This window comes from Hyperoodon ampullatus (genome assembly GCF_949752795.1).
Source record: "Hyperoodon ampullatus genome assembly, contig: scaffold_310, whole genome shotgun sequence".
Classification (NCBI taxonomy): Eukaryota; Metazoa; Chordata; class Mammalia; order Artiodactyla; family Ziphiidae; genus Hyperoodon; species Hyperoodon ampullatus.
Genome location: NW_027640563.1, coordinates 298,487 through 320,312, shown reverse-complemented (window position 1 = coordinate 320,312; position 21,826 = coordinate 298,487). Strand labels below are relative to the sequence as shown.

At 38.2% G+C, this 21,826-nt stretch overlaps 1 protein-coding gene across 1 annotated transcript; it reads left to right on the top strand.

Moving 5' to 3' along the window:
• Window positions 1-1,582: 1,582 nt before the first annotated feature.
• EQTN (equatorin) lies at window positions 1,583-19,539 on the top strand (the record flags this gene model as incomplete). The annotated part of the gene is made up of 9 exons (XM_079728697.1): window positions 1,583-1,637; window positions 2,451-2,480; window positions 3,504-3,626; window positions 9,928-10,018; window positions 11,702-11,721; window positions 11,942-12,004; window positions 14,755-14,814; window positions 18,144-18,297; window positions 18,849-19,539. The coding sequence occupies 9 exons, from the start codon at window positions 1,583-1,585 to the stop codon at window positions 19,039-19,041; spliced, it is 789 nt and encodes a 262-aa protein (XP_079584823.1). The 3' UTR covers window positions 19,042-19,539.
• Between the last annotated feature and the right edge of the window lie 2,287 nt (window positions 19,540-21,826).

Sequence of the window (21,826 nt, the reverse complement as noted above, 5' to 3'; positions counted from 1 at the left end):
CCACACTCTGGTCTCTATGTCTGTGAGTCTGTTTCTGTTTCGTAGGTATGTTCATTTGTGGCGTATTTTAGATTCCACATGTAAGTAATATCATCTGGTACTTGTCTTTCTCTGTGTGACTTACTTCACTTAGTATGATAATCTCTAGGTCCATCCATGTTGCTGCAAATGATATTATTTCATGCTTTTTTATGGCTGAGTAACATTCTATTGTATATATAGACCACGTCTTCTTTATCCATTCATATGTCAGTGGACATTTCGGTTGTTTCCATGTCTTGGCTGTTGTAAATAGTGGTGCTGTGAACATAGGGATGCATTCATTTTTTGAATTATAGTTTTGTCTTGGTTTATGCCCAGGAGTGGGATTGCTGGATCATATGGCAAGTCTATTTTTAGTTTTTACAGGAACCTCCATACTGTTCTCCATAGCAGTTTCACCAATTTTACATTCTCACCAACAGTGTAGGAGGGTTCCCTTTTCTCCACACCCTCTCCAACAATCCGTGGCAATTTCCTATAGGATGATATAAAGTTTATTGTTGGAAATATGGTATAACTTAGATTTTAAGTCTCTGCCTCAAATCCTTGTGAAAAAAATGCAGTTAGAGAAAGAAAATAGTCAGAGAAATCAACATATTTCTGATCTCTGGTCATACTTTTTTTCAGGGCCCGAGAGGACGCCCTTACCTCGGCAACCTGTGGCTGAACAACCACATAAAGTAGAAGAAGAAAATAAGGAGTATACTGCTAATCCGAAAATTGGCAATTATTATAAACATAGAAAACAATGTAAGCTTTTCACGTTAATAGCAATACATATACAAAAGCTGATTAGACGGGTTTGATTTAGTTTTGATTAGACTGGTTTGACTTGTTTTAACTCTAAAACTCCTATTATCATTTTATTTCGTATTTAAATTTTAACTTACTTTGTAGACGTTTCAGCATATGAGATGAAATCCTTGTTTCCTACAGCTTTTTCCATGAGGTGTTATATGAAGTTTAATAAGATTCTCTTGGTAATTGTCTATAATTAACATAGGGTTTATCATCAGTAGTATGGTTATTTATTCACATTAGTAACAATTGACCTAATTTTATGGTGAGTTAACCAAAAGTTATTTGGAGGTGTGTGTCAGCTTTCTAGGGCTTCTTGAAACAAAGTACCAGAAACTGGGGCTCAAAACAAAAGAAAATTTATTCTGTCAATTCTCACGGAAGCCAGAAATGCAAAATCAAAGTTTTGGCCATACCAGCCTCTCTGCAAAGCCTGTAGGAGACTATCTTCCCTTGCATCTTCCAGCATCTGGTAGCCTCAGGAGTTCCTTGGCTTATAGCAACAGAACTCCAATCGCTGCATCTGTCTTCACAAGTTCTTTCTGTGTTTCCATATCCAAATTTCCCTCTTCTCAATAAGGACACCGTTTTGGATTAGGAGCCCACCTACTCGCATGTGACTCTGTCTTAACTAATTAAATGTTCAATGACTTAACTTCCAAATTAGGTCACATTCTGAGGTACTGAAGGTTAAGACTTCCACATAGCTTTTTGGGGCAAACAAAATTCAACCCATAACAAGATGACTTTGAGATGTTTGGAAGGTCCACTGAAGTTCAATTTATTCACCATTCATCGTATGGGCTTTGTTTCCATATCCTTAGAACGTCCACCATTCTAAAATGTGAAAAATTCATAAGAAACTCTTGTTAAATATTAAATATAGGGTTTCCCTGGTGACGCAGTGGTTGCGAGTCCACCTGCCGATGCAGGGGACGGGTGTTTGTGCCCTGGTATGGGAAGATCACATGTGCGCGAAGCGGCTGGGCCCGTGAGCCAGGGCCGCTGAGCCTGCGCGTCCGGAGCCTGTGCTCCACAACGGGAGAGGCCACAGCAGTTACAAGCCCGTGTACCACCAAAAAAAAAAAAAAGAATTACAGATACGATAGCCCATGAACCAGAATTTGCAGGGCATTTCGATTGAAGTTTGGTGTCTGATTAGTTTTTTAGGAGATACCTTGTGCTCATCCAAAAGAACATACGGTATTGTAAATGCTTTGAAAATCAAAAAGGTCTGTTCTCATCTTTCTATCAGCAATATTAATTGTTTTTTAAAATCCAGGAACCAAAAATTTACATTACCTCATGAAAACATAACTCTTAATTTTCAAAGAAAATCTGATAGTGGTTTATGAAAAAAAGAAAGAACACCTAAAAACGATTGTAGCACCAAAGATAAAGACAATCAGACTGAGTCACAAAGCTTTTGGAAATTCATCCCCAGCATTCTGATCTCCATTGGGCAGTGACATCCTAATGTCCCTGCTACTTACAGCACCTGCTGGGCAAAGAAAGGAAACTCTGAGACGCAGTAGATCAGTGGCTAAATCATGTCATTTTTGCAATGATTTTTATATTGTTTACTTTTTTATGGGGGGTTTTTCACCCAGACATTAGTGGTACGGATCCCACCGATGAAGGTGAGCATTTAAAACTTTCATCCCAATAGCAGATAAGAAACATGATCCATTATCCTAGAAAATTGGCCCGTAGCAATTTTTTAAAACATTTTATTGAAGTATAGTTGATTTACAATGCGGTGTTAATCTCTGCTGTACAGCAAAGTGACTCAGTTGTACACATATATATTCTTTTTGGAAAGAAAGGAAAATACTTTTCCATTAAAATTCTTTTCCATTATGGTTTATCATAGGATCTTAAATATAGTTCCCTGTGCTATACAGTAGGACCTTGTTGTTTATCCATCCTATGTACACTAGTTTGCATCTGCTAATCCCAAACTCCCAATCCTTCCCTCTCCACCCCCTTGGCATCCACACTCTGGTCTCTATGTCTGTGAGTCTGTTTCTGTTTCGTAGGTATGTTCATTTGTGGCGTATTTTAGATTCCACATGTAAGTAATATCATCTGGTACTTGTCTTTCTCTGTGTGACTTACTTCACTTAGTATGATAATCTCTAGGTCCATCCATGTTGCTGCAAATGATATTATTTCATGCTTTTTTATGGCTGAGTAACATTCTATTGTATATATAGACCACGTCTTCTTTATCCATTCATATGTCAGTGGACATTTCGGTTGTTTCCATGTCTTGGCTGTTGTAAATAGTGGTGCTGTGAACATAGGGATGCATTCATTTTTTGAATTATAGTTTTGTCTTGGTTTATGCCCAGGAGTGGGATTGCTGGATCATATGGCAAGTCTATTTTTAGTTTTTACAGGAACCTCCATACTGTTCTCCATAGCAGTTTCACCAATTTTACATTCTCACCAACAGTGTAGGAGGGTTCCCTTTTCTCCACACCCTCTCCAACAATCCGTGGCAATTTCCTATAGGATGATATAAAGTTTATTGTTGGAAATATGGTATAACTTAGATTTTAAGTCTCTGCCTCAAATCCTTGTGAAAAAAATGCAGTTAGAGAAAGAAAATAGTCAGAGAAATCAACATATTTCTGATCTCTGGTCATACTTTTTTTCAGGGCCCGAGAGGACGCCCTTACCTCGGCAACCTGTGGCTGAACAACCACATAAAGTGGAAGAAGAAAATAAGGAGTATACTGCTAATCCGAAAATTGGCAATTATTATAAACATAGAAAACAATGTAAGCTTTTCACGTTAATAGCAATACATATACAAAAGCTGATTAGACGGGTTTGATTTAGTTTTGATTAGACTGGTTTGACTTGTTTTAACTCTAAAACTCCTATTATCATTTTATTTCGTATTTAAATTTTAACTTACTTTGTAGACGTTTCAGCATATGAGATGAAATCCTTGTTTCCTACAACTTTTTCCATGAGGTGTTATATGAAGTTTAATAAGATTCTCTTGGTAATTGTCTATAATTAACATAGGGTTTATCATCAGTAGTATGGTTATTTATTCACATTAGTAACAATTGACCTAATTTTATGGTGAGTTAACCAAAAGTTATTTGGAGGTGTGTGTCAGCTTTCTAGGGCTTCTTGAAACAAAGTACCAGAAACTGGGGCTCAAAACAAAAGAAAATTTATTCTGTCAATTCTCACGGAAGCCAGAAATGCAAAATCAAAGTTTTGGCCATACCAGCCTCTCTGCAAAGCCTGTAGGAGACTATCTTCCCTTGCATCTTCCAGCATCTGGTAGCCTCAGGAGTTCCTTGGCTTATAGCAACAGAACTCCAATCGCTGCATCTGTCTTCACAAGTTCTTTCTGTGTTTCCATATCCAAATTTCCCTCTTCTCAATAAGGACACCGTTTTGGATTAGGAGCCCACCTACTCGCATGTGACTCTGTCTTAACTAATTAAATGTTCAATGACTTAACTTCCAAATTAGGTCACATTCTGAGGTACTGAAGGTTAAGACTTCCACATAGCTTTTTGGGGCAAACAAAATTCAACCCATAACAAGATGACTTTGAGATGTTTGGAAGGTCCACTGAAGTTCAATTTATTCACCATTCATCGTATGGGCTTTGTTTCCATGTCCTTAGAAGGTCCACCATTCTAAAATGTGAGAAATTCATAAGAAACTCTTGTTAAATATTAAATATAGGGTTTCCCTGGTGACGCAGTGGTTGACAGTCTGCCTGGCGATGCAGGGGACATGGGTTCGTGCCCCGGTCCGGGAAGATCACACATGCCGCTGAGCGGCTGGGCCCGTGAGCCATGGCCGCTGAGCCTGCACTTCCGGAGCCTGTGCTCCGCAACGGAAGAGCCCACAGCAGTGAGAGTCCCGCATCCTGCAAAAAAAAAAAACAAACAAACAAAATTATTACAGTTAAGATAGCCCATGAACCAGTATTTGCAGGGCATTTGGATCGAATTTTGGTGTCTGATTAGTTTTTTAGGGGATACCTTGTTCTCATCCAAAAGAACATACGGTATTGTAAATGCTTTGAAAACCAAAAAGGTCTGTTCTCATCTTTCAATCAGCAATATTAATTGTTCTTTAAAATCCAGGAACCAAAAATTTACATTACCTCATGAAAACATAACTCTTAATTTTCAAAGAAAATCTGATAGTGGTTTATGAAAAAAAAAAAAAACACCTAAAAACTGTTGTAGGACCAAAGATAAAGACATCAGACTGAGTCACAAAGCTTTTGGAAATTCATCCCCAGCATTCTGATCTGCATTGGGCAGTGACATGCTAATATCCCTGCTACTTACAGGACCTGCTGGGCAAAGAAAGGAAACTCTGAGACACAGTAGATCACTGGGTAAATCATGTCATTTTTCCATTGATTTTTATATTGTACATTTTTATGTGGGGTTTTTCACCCAGAGATTAGTGGTACGGATCCCACCGATGAAGGTGAGCATTTAAAACTTTCATCCCAATAGCAGATAAGAAACATGATCCATTATCCTAGAAAATTGGTCCGTAGCAATTTTTTAAAACATTTTATTGAAGTATAGTTGATTTACAATGCAGTGTTAATTTCTCCTGTACAGCAACGTGACTCAGTTGTACACATATATATTATTTTTGGAAAGAATTGAAAATACTTTTCCATTAAAATTCTTTTCCATTATGGTTTATCATAGGATCTTAAATATAGTTCTCTGGGCTATACAGTAGGACCTTGTTTATCCATCCAATATACTCTAGTTTGCATCTGCTAATCCCAAACTCCCAATCCTTCCCTCTCCACCCCCTTGGCAACCACAGTCTTGTCTCTATGTCTGTGAGTCTGTTTCTGTTTCGTAGATATGTTCATTTGTGGCGTATTTTAGATTCCACATGTAATTGATATCATCTGGTACTTGTCTTTCTCTGTCTGACTTATTTCACTTAGTATGATAATCTCTACGTCCATCCATGTTCCTGCAAATGATAGTATTTCATGCTTTTTTATGGCTGAGTAACATTCTATTGTATATATAGACCACGTCTTCTTTATGCATTCATATGTCAGTGGACATTTCGGTTGTTTCCATGTCTTGGCTATTGTCAATAGTGCTGCTGTGAACATAGGGATGCATTCATTTGTTGAATTATAGTTTTGTCTTGGTATATGCCCAGGCGTGGGATTGCTGGATCATATGGCAAGTCTATTTTTAGTTTTTACAGGAACCTCCATACTGTTCTCCATAGCAGTTTCACCAATTTTACATTCTCACCAACAGTGTAGGAGGGTTCCCTTTTCTCCACACCCTCTCCAACAATCCGTGGCAATTTCCTATAGGATGGTATAAAGTTTATTGTTGGAAATATGGTGTAACTTAGATTTTAAATCTCTGCCTCAAATCCTTGTGAAAAAAATGCAGTTAGAGAAAGAAAATAGAGAAATCAACATATTTCTGATCTCTGTTCATACTTTTTCTCACGGCCCGAGAGGACGCCCTTACCTTGGCAGCCTGTAGCTGAACAACCACATAAAGTGGAAGAAGAAAATAAGGATTATACTCGTGCTAATCCGGAAATTGGCAATTATTATAAACATAGAAAACAATGTAAGCTTTTCACGTTAATAGCAATACATATACAAAAGCTGATTAGACGGGTTTGATTTAGTTTTGATTAGACTGGTTTGACTTGTTTTAACTCTAAAACTCCTATTATCATTTTATTTCCTATTTAAATTTTAACTTACGTTGTAGACGTTTCAGCGTATGAGATGAAATCCTTGTTTCCTACCACTCTTTCCATGAGGTGTTATGAAGTTTAATAAGATTCTCTTGGTAATTGTCTATAATTAACATAGGGTTTATCATTAGTAGTATGGTTATTTATTCACATTAGTAACAATTGACCTAATTTTATGGTGAGTTAACCAGACTTTATTTGGAGGTGTGTGTCAGCTTTCTAGGGCTTCTTGAAACAATGTACCACAAACTGGGGCTCAAAGCAAAAGAAATTTATTCTGTCAATTCTCACGGAAGCCAGAAATGCAAAATCAAAGTTTTGGCCATACCAGCCTCTCTGCAAAGCCTGTAGGAGACTATCTTCCCTTGCATCTTCCAGCATCTGGTAGCACCAGGAGTTCCTTGGCTTATAGCAGCAGAACTCCAATCGCTGCATCTGTCTTCACAAGTTCTTTCTGTGTTTCCATATCCAAATTTCCCTCTTTTCAATAAGGACACCGTTTTGGATTAGGAGCCCACCTACTCGCATGTGACTTTGTCTTAACTAATTAAATGTTCAGTGGCTTAACTTCCAAATTAGGTCACATTCTGAGGTACTGAAGGTTAAGACTTCCACATAGCTTTTTGGGGCATACAAAATTCAACCCATAACAAGATGACTTTGAGATGTTTGGAAGGTCCACTGAACTTCAATTTATTCACCATTCATCATAATGGCTTTCTTTTCATGTTCTTACAAGGTCCACCATTCTACAATGGGAAAAATTCATAGGAAACTGTTGTTAAAAATTAAATATAGGGTTTCCCTCGTGGTGCAGTGTTTGAGAGTCCGCCCTCCAATGCAGTGGACGCGGTTTCGTGCCCCGGTCCGGGAAGATCACACGTGCCGCGGAGCAGCTGTGCCCGTGAGCCATGGCCGCTGAGCCTGCACATCCGGAGCCTGTGCTCTGCATCGGGAGAGGCCACAGAATTGAGAGGCCTGCGTACCGCAAAAAAAACAAACCAAAGAATAAAAACAAACTAACAAAAATTAAATATTATTGAGATTAAATCTGATTATCCTGCAATCTTTAATAATATTAATCAAAGATAAAATAGAAATAGAATTAAGATATACACATGTACATTCACTCAAGTACTTTGAAATCTATAATACATAAGTTGTATGTCTGTATGTTCTTTGGTGAATCTCTGTCCTCTTTTGTAAGTTAAAAAAATCACTGATGTTTCACAGAGGTCAATTGCCAGGTTTCATAGCTATGAAGAAGCAGAGTCACTAGTGGTGTCCAGTCTGTTCACCACAGGCTGCCTCTACTGTATGCAAAATCATGAAGTTATTTCCTTTTCAGGATGTAGCTCTATTTTGAATTTCCAGAGGGTAAATAAATTAAGAGCCTGATATTTACTTAGATTAAAGAAAAAAATCTTTCTTACACACACACATATATATATAAAATATAAATGGGATTATACTAAAGGATTGTATTATGACTTGCTTTTTTCATTTAACAACTCCAGAGCTCTTTTCACACCTACCTCCTTATTTTTAATGGGTATATACTGTTCCATAAAATGATATGTTCCATAATTTATCCACTATCTCATTAAAGAATTAGATTATGTGCAGATTTTTCCCTGTACATTCTTCTCATGTATACTTGGGTGTATCTCTCTTTGGATAGATACCTAATACTGGAATTTTTGAATCAAGGATTAATCTTTTAAAATATTGATAGATATCACAAATTGTACTCCAAACCTTATCTACCAATTTACATCCCCCAAGAATGCACCACAATATCACGTCACATACAATGAATATTGTTAATCATATTTTGTGAATAAGTGAGAATTTTTCATTACTGTTTTAATTTGCACTCTGATTACTTTTGAAACTGAGAATTTTTCTCTGTATTCACTGGGCATTTTTATTTCTACTAGTATGATTTACCTGTTCATATCCTTGGCCCATTTTTCTATTAGGTTGTATTTTATTTGTTTGTAGGGGCTCTTTTTATGTTTTGTATATTAATTTTTTCTCTATGATAAAAGTAACAAGTATTTTCTCCCAAGCTGTTGCTTATCTTTAAACTTATTTAGGTATCTTAATCACAGAGAAAATTTTAAATTTTATGAGATCAATTCTTGATTAATTTCTTCTTCATTTTGTATCTTATTTAGGTAGGCCTTATCCAATCCAAGATATTAAATTATTTTCCAATTTTTGGATAATTTTTTATTTTTGTTTAAACTCTTAGGTCTTAAATCCAATTATCTTTGTATATGGCATAAAATTGCATAAAACTTTACATTTTTCCAGGAGGATTGCCGGTTGTCTAACACTAGTTCCCTACTGATATGAAACTTACATTTAATATAACCTAAATTCCATTTGAAATTGTTCAGTTGCTACCTTTTTATTTTTTCTTTTATCTGTCTTTCCCTACAAAAATACCACAGTGTTTTAATTTTTATACTTTCATAACTCATAACATGAATATTGAGCTGTGAATTCCTTTTATTTCTCCATAGATCTAGTCCAGAAATTCTTCAAAATTAATGGCAGTGTGTGTGTGTGTGTGTGTGTGTGTGTGTGTGTGTGTGTGTGTGTTGGGGAAGTGAATATATATATTTATATACTAAACACACACATACATTCATGTGTGTAAAATTTTCTGTCATTTCATGAGATTTTGGAAAGTGGAGACATGCATATGAATGTTCAGTCTGGCATCTTGATCCAATTTACTTTGAATCTGGTTGGGTGGGCATGTCCATTAGTTTTGAATTACAACCAGCCTCACTGACAACTCTTAATAGCAGGCTTCTTTATGTGCATGTGTAAATGTGAATCTATTGGGGAGATCTTGATTGTTACTGAAGTATGTGCTTTTTAAGCTGAACTATTACAGTCTAACAGAAGGTTCAAGGGCAAGTGAATGCTTCTTACTTGGCTAAAATTCGACAATGTTAATACAAACAGTGATAATATTACACATCTACAAATCCTTTGGGCACCTATTATGCACCTATATATGTTTTTTTGCAATTTCCTTAATAATTTCTTTTCAGAAATAATCAGTTAGTATAAGGATACTAGTTTGGCTTTTTTCCCCATGAATTTTATTTTTGACCCTTGCCCCACTTGTTATTTTGTAGCTGAAGAATGTCTCAAATACTTTATTATTCTTTTCTTGGAATTAGTTAGTGCATATGTTTTAAGAAAAAAAAATCTGGTGAGGAAAAATGTAAAAGGAACAAGAAGGGACTTAGCAAGCTGCTGAAAAATTTTGATCTTATTAGAGATTAGAGATTACTTAGATCTTTTTAGATGTGTTTACATCACAAAATCCAAATGGCAGACAGTCTGAAATATCTGTGAGAACAACAACTGACCTGAATTTTTCTCTAAGAAACTCTAAGTACTGAAAGGCACCATTGCAAATATGAAGAACCCTTAAAGCAAGATTCCAAAATAGCACTACAGAGTATTGGGTAGGAAAAAGGTCTTAGTGGAGCTAATGTCATCAGGGAGTCTTAGTTCCTAAAATAGGGAGACTCCACCATAGCCATTGCACTGATAAATTCAGAAGGCAAGGACGTTATTATATTTCTTAGCCTCATATTTTTGGTTTGTGTGGAAAGGAAAATGAAATAACTAAATTTAGGACTCTAGAAAATTGTTTTTTCTTAAACCCACATTTTTACTTCTTTCTGCTTTGCACTTTCAGCTTCAAATATTATTTCTTTTTTGCATCTTTCCACCAAGTGTAACTATTGATAGATAAAACTGTTGCCAGCATGTGACTCTGGAGGCCATTAAAAGCCTCTAAAGTACATATACCACGTCTTTCACCTTGAAGTGTCAATAGCTCATGTCTATGAAAGACAAGAAGACAAGGAAAAGGGGATGAAAATAAATAAGGCAAGACAGCATATTTCTGACTATGACAATATTCAATATTGGGAAAAGCCAGATTCAGCAATGCCTAACTATTAATAAAGCTAGTTGACAATATCGAAATATTTTGAACAATTCCAAAATTTGGGGCATAAATGGATAGGGACATTTCAAGGGCATACATTAATTAGACAAACCTCTCATGGGAATTTTGCTTGCACACAGCAGACAACATGTTGAGCTATTTGGGATAAGACACACAGAGCCAGGTACCTCAAATTCCCTTAGGAAATGGATTATTGAATACCACAGTACCCATGGAAGAGATTCCAAAACCCTAACTTCTCTTCCTACAATTCAGGTCCCCAAAGGATTGTCAAAGTTGTATTGGGATAAGAAATTTTTGCCATTTTAAAAGGGGCCCTAACAGAGGGAGACATGTTGACATGGCGGGGACATTCTGGAGGAGCAAGCTCCCCAAGGAGATGGAAATCTCCAGAAAAATTTTGACTAACAATTCTTTTAGTCCCTAAAACGATGAGAGCAAGGCAGTAGTGAGACAATCCAGACATTTTTCTCCAAAATCAAGTCTGAGGGTTGCATAGCAGAGTTAAAGGATTACTTACCAATTGTTCCAACCCTGCCTGAATCTGTGTCAACTCTGGTAACGGATTCGTTTTTCCATCCTTCCTTGCCAACAAGATACCTATTCTGTTTGTAGGCTCAGTAGAAATCTTCCTAGAAGTGGGGTTACCTGTACTTCATACGGAACTTTATTGACTGCTGTATGAAGCAATTTAACTGAAATTGCCAACTTCGTGGGGAGAACAATGGTCCTTCAGTCACAATTGTTCCCAAATACACTCTTGCTGACATACCTCCAGATGGACACATTGTAGACTGAGATATATACTAAATCAGGCCTGAAAATCCTTGATTTGTAGCCCCAAATCTTTAGGGCCAAAACTCTGTTTTGAGTAGTTAACATGCATGTGTTTCCAGTTTGCAAGGACATTGATGTTACAACTCTTTCACGTCACCACCCTGACCAGCAACCAACTTGTCCTGAAGTGACAGTATCACTTCAAGGCCTGTTCAGGGAGCCATGTGAAGCCAATGCCTCTCATTCAATAGATGTTCCGTACTGTCAAAGGAAGCCTGTGGCCCCACGCTCCCAGTTTTTCCTCACTCTTGCAAATTATAGGCATATTAATCCCACCTCAGGCAACCCATTATCACACAAACATCATTCTCCAAAGCCTTCTTCTTTCCCCTCCTTTAAGGTATCTCAGGAAAATGTCAACATCTTTCTCTTTGTTTTTTTGTTTGTTTGTTTTGATATTTTTGTCTCCTTTTCTTCTATTCTTTTTGCTTAAAAAATGCTTAATCACAAATGTTGAGTCAATATATTTATATGCTGATAATCCATTATGCCTTTTCGTAGATAAACTCGTCAATGAAATCACGACATTACCACCTCCTGAAACAGTCAGCAATGAAGAAGAAGGTAAAGAACCTATTGAAAAAACTATTCACAGTATTAAAGTTACAACACTGTAGTCAGACCTGGAGCATATCATTATATGACTTAAAAATTTTACTTTCATTATCTGAGTATTTCGTAAAGTAATAACATGCTTAAAGAATTTGTACTACTACAATTTAAAGCCACTCTAAAATCTTTTAAATGGTAAAAAAAAATCTAAGACTGAGTTTTCAGATTTACTTGACAAGTGATAGGAAGTGAGCTCTTTTTAAAATACAACTTTATTTTAGTAAAATCTATTACATTTATATTTATATTAAATATATATTTATCTAAAATATGTGTGTATAAATATATATTTCTATAAATATATTTAATACATTTTAATATAATTTTAAAATAATGATATAACAATCACATGCTTTAGAAATAAACTTGCCTCTGCTTAGAGTCAATTGTTGGTGTTTCCTAAGATTATCAGTGGGGGAAAGTTCAGAGTGAGAGTTTACAAAATCAAAATTATCATTTTACTTTTTCTGACAAGAGTATTGTTCCTTATAAAATACTTGTGAAAACATAACAACCCAGGATGGCTCTCCTCTAAGGTCTTGAAAGAGGAGTGGTCTAATTGAAGACAGTGGACTGTCATTACATGAAACCCTATGTTCTCCAGTTCATGCAATCCAAGTATGTTTCTCATATGATTACTCTAATATTATTCACTTTCTTGATATATTTAAATATAGAAATCTGATCATCCTGGTTGGCCCCTTCTTAAATACCTTCAGTAATTTTCTACTAGGTTTGGGGTCATAGTCTAAGTTCTTAACCAGGCATTCAAGTCTGAAATGATCTGACCATTGAAGAACTTGCCAGTCTCATCTCTGGTCACATTCCTCACCCACATTCTCCACTCCAGACTACCTGAAGCTCTCAGAACTTACCGAACCTGCTTATGACACCTGAGTTTGCTCACAGTGGAATGACCTCTCTCTCACAGAGTTTGTCTGGCAAACAATTTTTAGTCCTCTGAGCCTATATGGGAGCATCAGCTCCCTCTCAAAGTGTTTCTGGCCTTTGGAAGTTGAATTAGATCCCTCTGTGCATACCACCTGTGCATCGCTATGAAAGCCCTCATTACCCTGCAACATAATTAACAGTGATTCTTGTCTGTCTCCCAAATTGAGAGCATGTTCCTTGAGCATAAGACCTTGTTCATTTCTGTAACTTTAATGCCAACCACAGGGTCTGGCACATGATAGGAACTCAAGGTATAACTTTTAGATGACTAAATTAACGAATGAATGAATGTTCTATCAAAAATTTACTGAAGCCGGGGCTTCCCTGGTGGCGCAGTGGTTGAGAGTCCGCCTGCCACTGCAGGCAACGCGGGTTCGTGCCCCAGTCCGGGAGGATCTCACATGCCACAGAGCGCCTGGGCCCGTGAGCCATGGCCGCTGAGCCTGCGCATCCAGAGCCTGTGCTCTGCAACGGGAGAGGCCACAACAGTGAGAGGCCCGCGTACCGCACCAAAAAAAAAAAAAAAAAATTTACTGAATCCAAATTACCTTATTTTGTTATCATGTTCTATTTTGTTTTTTAAACACAACCAATCCAGAGTCCACGTGAGACTGCATTTTGGAAAATGTTAGCTGAAGGTATGCTCAAAGTAGTTGGGTAGCTGGGAAAATGTTTTGGTTTTCTAAAGTCTTCTGTAAGAAAGCCAAGATCAGTGTAAATTGTTCTAATACTGAGAATTAATAAGTCAACATTTTGCTGCCATCATCACATGTAATAGCAAATGTAAAACAAACCCAGAAAGCTGATCAGTGTCACACATTTTCTGATTCTCTCCCCAAAACTCTTATTTTCCTACAAGTATTGCAATCTAGTCATTTAATTTATGATTAAAAATGTTAAATAAGGCTCTTGCTCAATATAATGCCTCTTTGTATTTGGAGCAGTATGCACATGGAGAGGCATGAATGAATGCAAATTATATATCAAAATATATGCATGCATAAAAGTAATATATAATCATAAATGTACAATCATGCATGTATAAATGTAACATGCATAGCATTTGTATGTATGCATGTATAAATGTAACATGCATATCATCTATGTATGCATACATGTATAAATATAATTCATGTATCACACACATACAAGCATGTGTTATAAATGTGAAATACATACCATATTCAATGGATCCAACTTGCAGATTCTGTATTTGTGAATTTACCTGTATCTAAAATTTATCTGGAACCCTCCACTTGCAGAACTTTCACAGTCATTTGTGGACACACACAGAGTAGCAATTTCTGTTGGCGATTTTGCTATTTTAAATGCCCCCCAAGTATAGTAGTACAATGCTGTTTAATGTTCCTAAACACAAGAAGGCTGTGGTGTACCTCAGGAGAAAAATATGTGTATTATATAAGCTTCATGTAGGTGTGAGTTATAATGCTGTTGATTGTGAGCTCAGTGTTGATGAATCAGCAGTATATACTAAATAAAGTGTCTCTAAACAGAAACACACACATAAAGCAAGGTTAGATATTCATTAGTTGATGAAAATGTAGTGACCAGAGGCTCATAGGAACCTAAGCCTGTATTTCCCTTAGGAACAATGATGGTTCAGTATTCATTGATTCAGTGCTCACATAGCTTAACTACCATGACTACCATGAACAATGAGAATAAGCTGTATACACACACAAAAGTAAGTGAATTTTGTTTACCATAACACCAATTTATTGTTTAAACAGCTATAAATGTAGACACCAATGAGGACAACCAACGAGATCAAGCTTTTCAGCCAATTCCAAGTAAGAACAAAATACTTCAATTAAAGGGATACAGAAATACTTTCACACATTTTAGTGTCTACATGGTGATACTGTTTTCCTCAGTAAGGTATAGAATATGTAAGAAGGTAGCATGGTGACTGACATCATACCAGAGAGGACATTTACAGTTGTAGGAAAGTTATGTTTCCTAAACAGTGTTCTTCAGTGACCACATTACAGATGACTATTTCCATCTCCCTGTTTTGTAACTTATATTCCTGAAACAGTAAACCAAATGAAGGAGTAGGCAAGTGAACAATATTTAGGATGCAGTTGTCTTAAATTGACAGACATTTTTAGAGCGGTTTTAAGCTTATAGAAAAATTGAGTAGAAAGTACAGAGTTCTCATATATTCCCCCTGCTCAGTTTCCCCTGTTATTAATATCTTCCATTCGTGTGGTGCATTTTTTTAACAATTTATGAGCCAATATTGATACATTGCTATTAACTAAACTTCATAGTTTACATTAGGGTCCACCCTTTGTGTTGTACGATTCTACGGGATTTTGACAAATGCATAATGTTTTGTGTCCACCGAGTAGCTTCATTGACCTAAAAATCCCCTACAATCTACTTAGCCATCCCTCCCTTCCCCAACCCTTGGCAACTACTGATCTTTTCACTGTCTCTATAGTTTTGCCTTTTCCAGAAGGTCAAATCTTTGGAAACATACAGTATGTATCCTTTTCAGATTGGCTTCTTTTGCTTAGTAATATGCATTTAAGATTCCTCCATGTCTTTTTGTGCCTTGATGGTTCACTTCTGTTCATCACGGAATAATATTCCATTGTATGGATGTACCAGTTTGTTTATCCATTCACCTATTGAAGGATGTCTTGACTGTTTCCAAATTTTGGCAATAATGAATAAAGCTGCTAGAGACCTGCACGTGTAGATTTTTGTGTAGTCATAAGTTTTCAACTCATTCGGGTAAATACCAAGGATCGTGATTGCTGAATCATGTGGTAAGACTATGTTTAGATTTGTAAGAAACTACCAAACTGTCTTCCAAAGTGGCTGTACCATTTTGTATTCCCACCAGCAAGGAATGAAAGAATTCCTGCTACTGAATGTAGTTTTCATTCATGGATTAATTTTATTTATATGAGTGAAAGAACTCCTGACTTGATGGAAAATTTCATAACGAGGCAATATATTAATTTTCCCCAATCCTCTGTCCTTCAAAAAGACATTGAAAAAGAAATAACATCTGATAATACATCTAAGTCCTGTCACCTCAATTCTGTACTGGATTATTTGACCAGTACAGCCACTTGCCTTTCAGTGCATCAAGAAAACAGAGTCAGTCTTGTTTGTTTAGAAAAGTGATATACAGTAATGACAAATACTTTAGAAATATTTTGTGTTTTCAAGTAATTAAAATGAGCATCACTGATTTTCTATTACATATTGAGCACCTACTACACTATACATACATTATTATGTCAGCCCTCACAGCAACTCCATGAAAGTTGGTATTATCTCCATTTTACAGATTAGGAAACTGAGGCTTAGAGAAAAAAAAAGCTGTCCAAACTTGTAATTAGCTTTTCTATAATTTCCAGTGGTTAGGAATTTCAAACCCTTCTCTAGTTTTGACCACCACCTTGATAAACAAAATGTACTATAAGCACACCTATTTACAAACACCCTTTTAAGGAGTAGCAAAGCAATTCAGGAGCACAGTCCATTTTAACATAATTTGTTTATTCCCAAAATAATCTCCCTCAAAGTCAAGATATCAGTCATTGACAACTGTGCACATTTCACTCCCCTTGGCCTAGGATTGCACTTTGACAATTACAAGTTTTTTAAATATCAGAGAGTTAGATATGGGAGCTTGTCATTGCTTATTACCAAAATATCATTACCTAGAAAATCATGAAAACCCTTGGAACTTTTAGGTGGGAGGAGGTTGGGGGAAAGGGGAGAAATAGCAACATGGTTATTTAAAGTCACCATTAAATGCCTATTAAGTCAGACATATATTCAGGAAGATATAAAATTTGGCAGTAAAGATATATTTTCATTACTTTAGGAAAAAGACTTTTGACGTTTCTGGATCCAGACATGATTTTTATTATATAATGTATTTTAGAAAGTTAACTAAATTTCCATTTCTTTAACATCAAGTACACTAGATTTGATCACAGTAATAAAATGGCAAATTCAGTTCTTTTTTTTAAAATAAATTTATTTATTTTATTTATTTTTGGCTGTGTTGGGTCTTTGTTGCTGCATGCGGGCTTTCTCTAGTTGCGGTGAGTGGGGGCTGCTCTTCATTGTGGTGCACGGGCTTCTCATTGCAGTGGCTTCTGTTGTGGAGCACAGGCTCTAGGCGTGTGGGCTTCAGTAGCTGTGGCATGCAGGCTCAGTAGTTGTGGCTTGCGGACTCCAGAGCTCAGGCTCAGTAGTTGTGGTGCATGGGCTTAGTTGCTCCATGACATGTGGGATCTTCCAGGACCAGGGCTTGAACCCATGTCCCTTGCATTGGCAGGCAGATTCTTAACCACTACACCACCAGGGAAGCCCGCAAATTCAGTTCTTAAGCCTTGTGGAGAAAGCATTGTAATACATCATCCTTTTAGCTTAAAAGAAAGTCAATGCATGTCCCAACAGTAGAATTGCATCTTTCTCTCTTGAAGGACTAATCCCTTGTGTGTAATTTCATCACATTTTTTTTTTTTCTTTTTTGCGGTACGCGGGCCTCTCACTGTTGTGGCCTCTCCCGTTGCGGAGCACAGGCTCCGGATGCGCAGGCTCAGCGGCCATGGCTCATGGGCCCAGCCGCTCCGCGGCATATGGGATCCTCCCGGACCGGGGCACGAACCCGTATACCCTGCATCGGCAGGCGGACTCTCAACCACTGCGCCACCAGGGAGGCCCCATCACATTTGTAATAGTAATCTCTTCAGTCTTGAGTTGTTATTATTATTATTATTATTCAGGGAGGAAGTCTGATACATATTTTAACATCTGGTAACCTGGGTTTGATACCAAATTTTGCCACTTATTAGCTATGTACCAAGGGCAAATCCATAAACTTCTGTGATCCTGGAAAATGGAGCAAAGGACAGCTCCCCCATGATTGCTGTGAAGGGGAAAGGTAAAAAAGTTAAGAGTACTTGGCTGTAGGGAGTGGCCTATAGCCTTCTCCTTTGCATTGCATGAGGGTAGTGGGGAGAACTCAGTGAAGACTCCGGGTGGTGAAGGCTTCTCTTCAGTTGCTTTGCGATCCTTATTCCTCCAGGAAAACATGCTGAGCAGAGTCACTCTTTCCCATTGCATTTTCTTTCTTTTCTCTCAGACTCTGATGTGAATGCTACAGATAAAGACAACCTGGCAGAAGTTAAGAAAGCCAAATCAAGGTTAATTCTGGGCATCTCGTTGACGAGCCTCTTCCTTTTTGCCATCCTCTTGGCAGTCAGTTGTACCGTGCTGTACAAAGTGAAGATAAAGAAGTAAGTCTACAGACCTCTGGAGTCTTTAAAACACGTGAGAGGAAACACCCACTCTGCTCTCTTTAGTAGAGTGCTAGGCAAACGTGACTCCCAAGTTTATAAGGTATTCATTTTGGCTCCATTTCCCCTATTTGGAAAGGAGCATGGGGCTGTCTCTCAGGGAATATCCCACTTGGACTTTTTCCCAATATTTTAAATAGTCATCTAGAGATAGTAACAACCCCAGTCAATTGGAAAGGGTATAGAGAATCTAGAAATGCATTCTTTTTTAATAGCCTTGAAACAAAAGGGCTATGACCTCTGTTCTAAACACATCTGTGTAGGGTCTAACATTTTTCATTCATTTTTATATAGTGTTGTAATAAATAGCTAATATATTGGACAGAATTCATATATCACTTTAAGATGCTTTTCTAAGCCAAGCTGCAGACATACACAATTAAAAACAATTTTTGATGTATGTTTTTTTTTTCAGATGTAAAAAAGCTCTTCAGTGTGGTAAAGACTGTTGACCCAGAGCAGGAACCTCTTTATAACTGATCCATGAGAAGGCGTATCAACACATCTTTTTCTAAGAGTACTGACAGCAGCACATTTTGGGGCACCACTTCTTCAGAATTAAGGAAATCAGACACAAGGTCAAAATCTAGGACAACGGACGTGGTTTCCACAGGCTCAGATGAGACAGGCATGAATGATGAGTCAGACTTAATTCAGAGTGAGGAACAAAGACAAACCCACTGATGAATAGACAACTTTAATTTTTTTTGTCATAAAAAATATGTTGGTGCCACTCATGTTATGATTTGGAAACTCTGTTGAGACCTTTAAATTTTCTGGTGTTTTAAAAGGAGGGCAGGGCTTCCCTGGTGGCGCAGTGGTTGAGAGTCTGCCTGCCGATGCAGGGGACACGGGTTCGTGCCCCGGTCCGGGAAGATCCCACATGCCGCGGAGCGGCTGGGCCCGTGAGCCATGGCCGCTGAGCCTGCGCTTCCGGAGCTCCGCAACAGGAGAGGCCACAAAAGTGAGGCCCGCGTAACGCAAAAAAAAAAAAAAAAGGAGGGCATATTCAATTAAAAAATCTCTCAGCTATAAAAACCATTCAATGGAAAAAAATAGAAGGAAATAACTTAAGGTGTGGAAAACTTCATCAAGTAAAAATGATCCTGGAAAGTGACGTAAAGAAAGTATTCATTCTAGGCTGGTTCTTTTTAAAATGAGAACATTCAGTTTTTTACCTTACTTGGGGGCATTTTGAGGACTTTCAGGGTAATCACTACTAACTACGCCCCTCCCCACCACCAAAGCAAAAAAAAACACACCTGTTCATGTTTTACTGGCAAAACAGGTGTGCCGTATCAAGAGACAAAACTAGCACTAAGAGACTCTTAGCATTCTTCAATTGTTTCCAAGTCATCAGGGTCCTCTCATAGGACAGTAAGATTTAGGACCTTCTAAAGTATCCATAACCATTTGAGATAACATTGTTTTTCAGAAGAAAAGAAAGGAAGGAGGGATCCCAGCATGTAATTTCCTAGAGGGGGATCCATGGACCCTGAATCTTTTAGAGCTGGAGGACCCTTCCTTCTCTCTTCCCCCCAGCACCCAGGCTCAGTATGTGCTACTGGAAGAAAAGCAAACATCTCAAAGACTAATTGAAGTTATCAGTGACTTATGAACCTATCTATCCTAGGAGTATTTCAGTTTACAAAGAAGAACAATGGAATAGGGAACTGTTTCCCTTTTAGGAATCAGTTTCAACTGGAAGGATTTTAGGGACATGTACCAGGTCCTTTGTGGATATGTGTTGATGATGGGAAGGGGAAGAACTTGTCCTCCTCAATTCTCACCTACTTTATGCTAGGCACTTTGGTACATTACAGCACACTGAATCTACTACCCTATGAAAGGCAAGTTTATTTTACAGATCAAGAAAGGAGAACTCGGGTAAGTCAGATACCTTGCCTAAGATCACCTGCTAGAGAGAAGCAAAGTTTAGATGTGCTTCACAGCTGAGGTTCTCTCCATGATCCATGAAGGTTAATAGCCAAACTTATTATAAGTCAAAGGATGTTGTTTAGGAGCAAGGTAGGCATCCACAAGGCAGGAGATTCCTTAATCCAAGGGTCCTTTCATCTCTTGGGAAATTGTTTTCCTTACCTGTAGGTTAGGCCTTTATGAACCTTCTTCCCCATGGAGGACAGACACACACTACACTCACCTGACGCAGCCCTACCATGCATTCTCTGGGTCATTCCCTCCCTCGTTATTTTCTCCCCTGACGCCAGCCCCAACCTCTCCATTGGCTGGGAAAGCTATGAAGCTCCGCCTTCAAGTAGCAACGGACTATATAAGGCGGTACCCTGGCTGGAGAAGAGGTAGTAGGGTGTGTGTTAAGCTCTGCCTGCTTTTCCCATCAGTGCACACAATTTTCGAAGCCAGAGGAGGTGGCCTTGAGCAGTAGCCCATGCTGCCCTCCGTGGGTTACTTTTGCCATTTTCCATGCCCTTTTGACAGCCCCCGGGGTCGGTGCCAGCGTTTGTGCTGCCAGTTCAGGCACCGGGAAATGCGGTGGGAACTGAGTTAGGCAGCTCGTTGCAGCAGCTTGGAAGTGCTCGGAGTGCAGCGGAGCCATGTTGAATCCATGGGTGAGAAAAGGCTTGTGGGAAGAATGTCAGGTGGGCTTGGGGAGGGGTTGGCTACCAACCGTTCCCACCTTTTTACTCCACCCACCCTTGGAAGGGACCATGAATTTTCTTGATTGGAAAGAGGTGTAAGGGTTGCTTTTGTCTCCAGGAGTAATGTACTGTACCTTGAGAAAGTTACTCAGTATGGCTTTACTATGCCTAAAAGGGCCAAAAGAGATGTTAACTATATATATATATATATTTTTAATTGGTTTCTCATCCTCAGCATAACTTGCAGATACCATTGTAGGTAACATTGTAAAGTGCAGTCATGGTATTGGGGGCGGGGCATGAAGAATGTCAGGTAGTCTAGAAGTGAGGAGAGGGTCCTACATCCCAGGCTGGTGTGTATGTGTATTGGGAGGGGGAGTGTCTTTTCATTTGTCCCCTGCTGACCCTCCATGCCATGACTAAACCTGGATTTCCTAAACAGGTTGTCTGGACCTCTGATGTGTTTGTTTCCTCTTAAAGGACAAAATAAAACCAGTTCCTTTTTAACTTGTTTCCCCCCATGCCGAAACACCCTTGCATTTCCTTTCTCTGATGCCCATAATCTGTCTCTTCCCCAGCCCTCAAAAAGGGCTGTTTACTCCCACCTACCTACTTAAGGGCAATTCCTATAGAGTGGCTATTATGGGCAAGAGGAAAACAAGCACTTGCCTTCGAACGAGGAACCAAGTTGTTAAGAGTTCGCAAGAGTAAATCTTCCCAGCATCGCACAGCCAGGTTCAGGAGCCTTAAGGGCTAGTCCTTACTCCCTCTTACTTCACCCCTCCCACGTCAAGTGTGTTCGACATATACCGAGCACTGAGGGTGCTATGCAAGATCCTGTTTGAGGACGT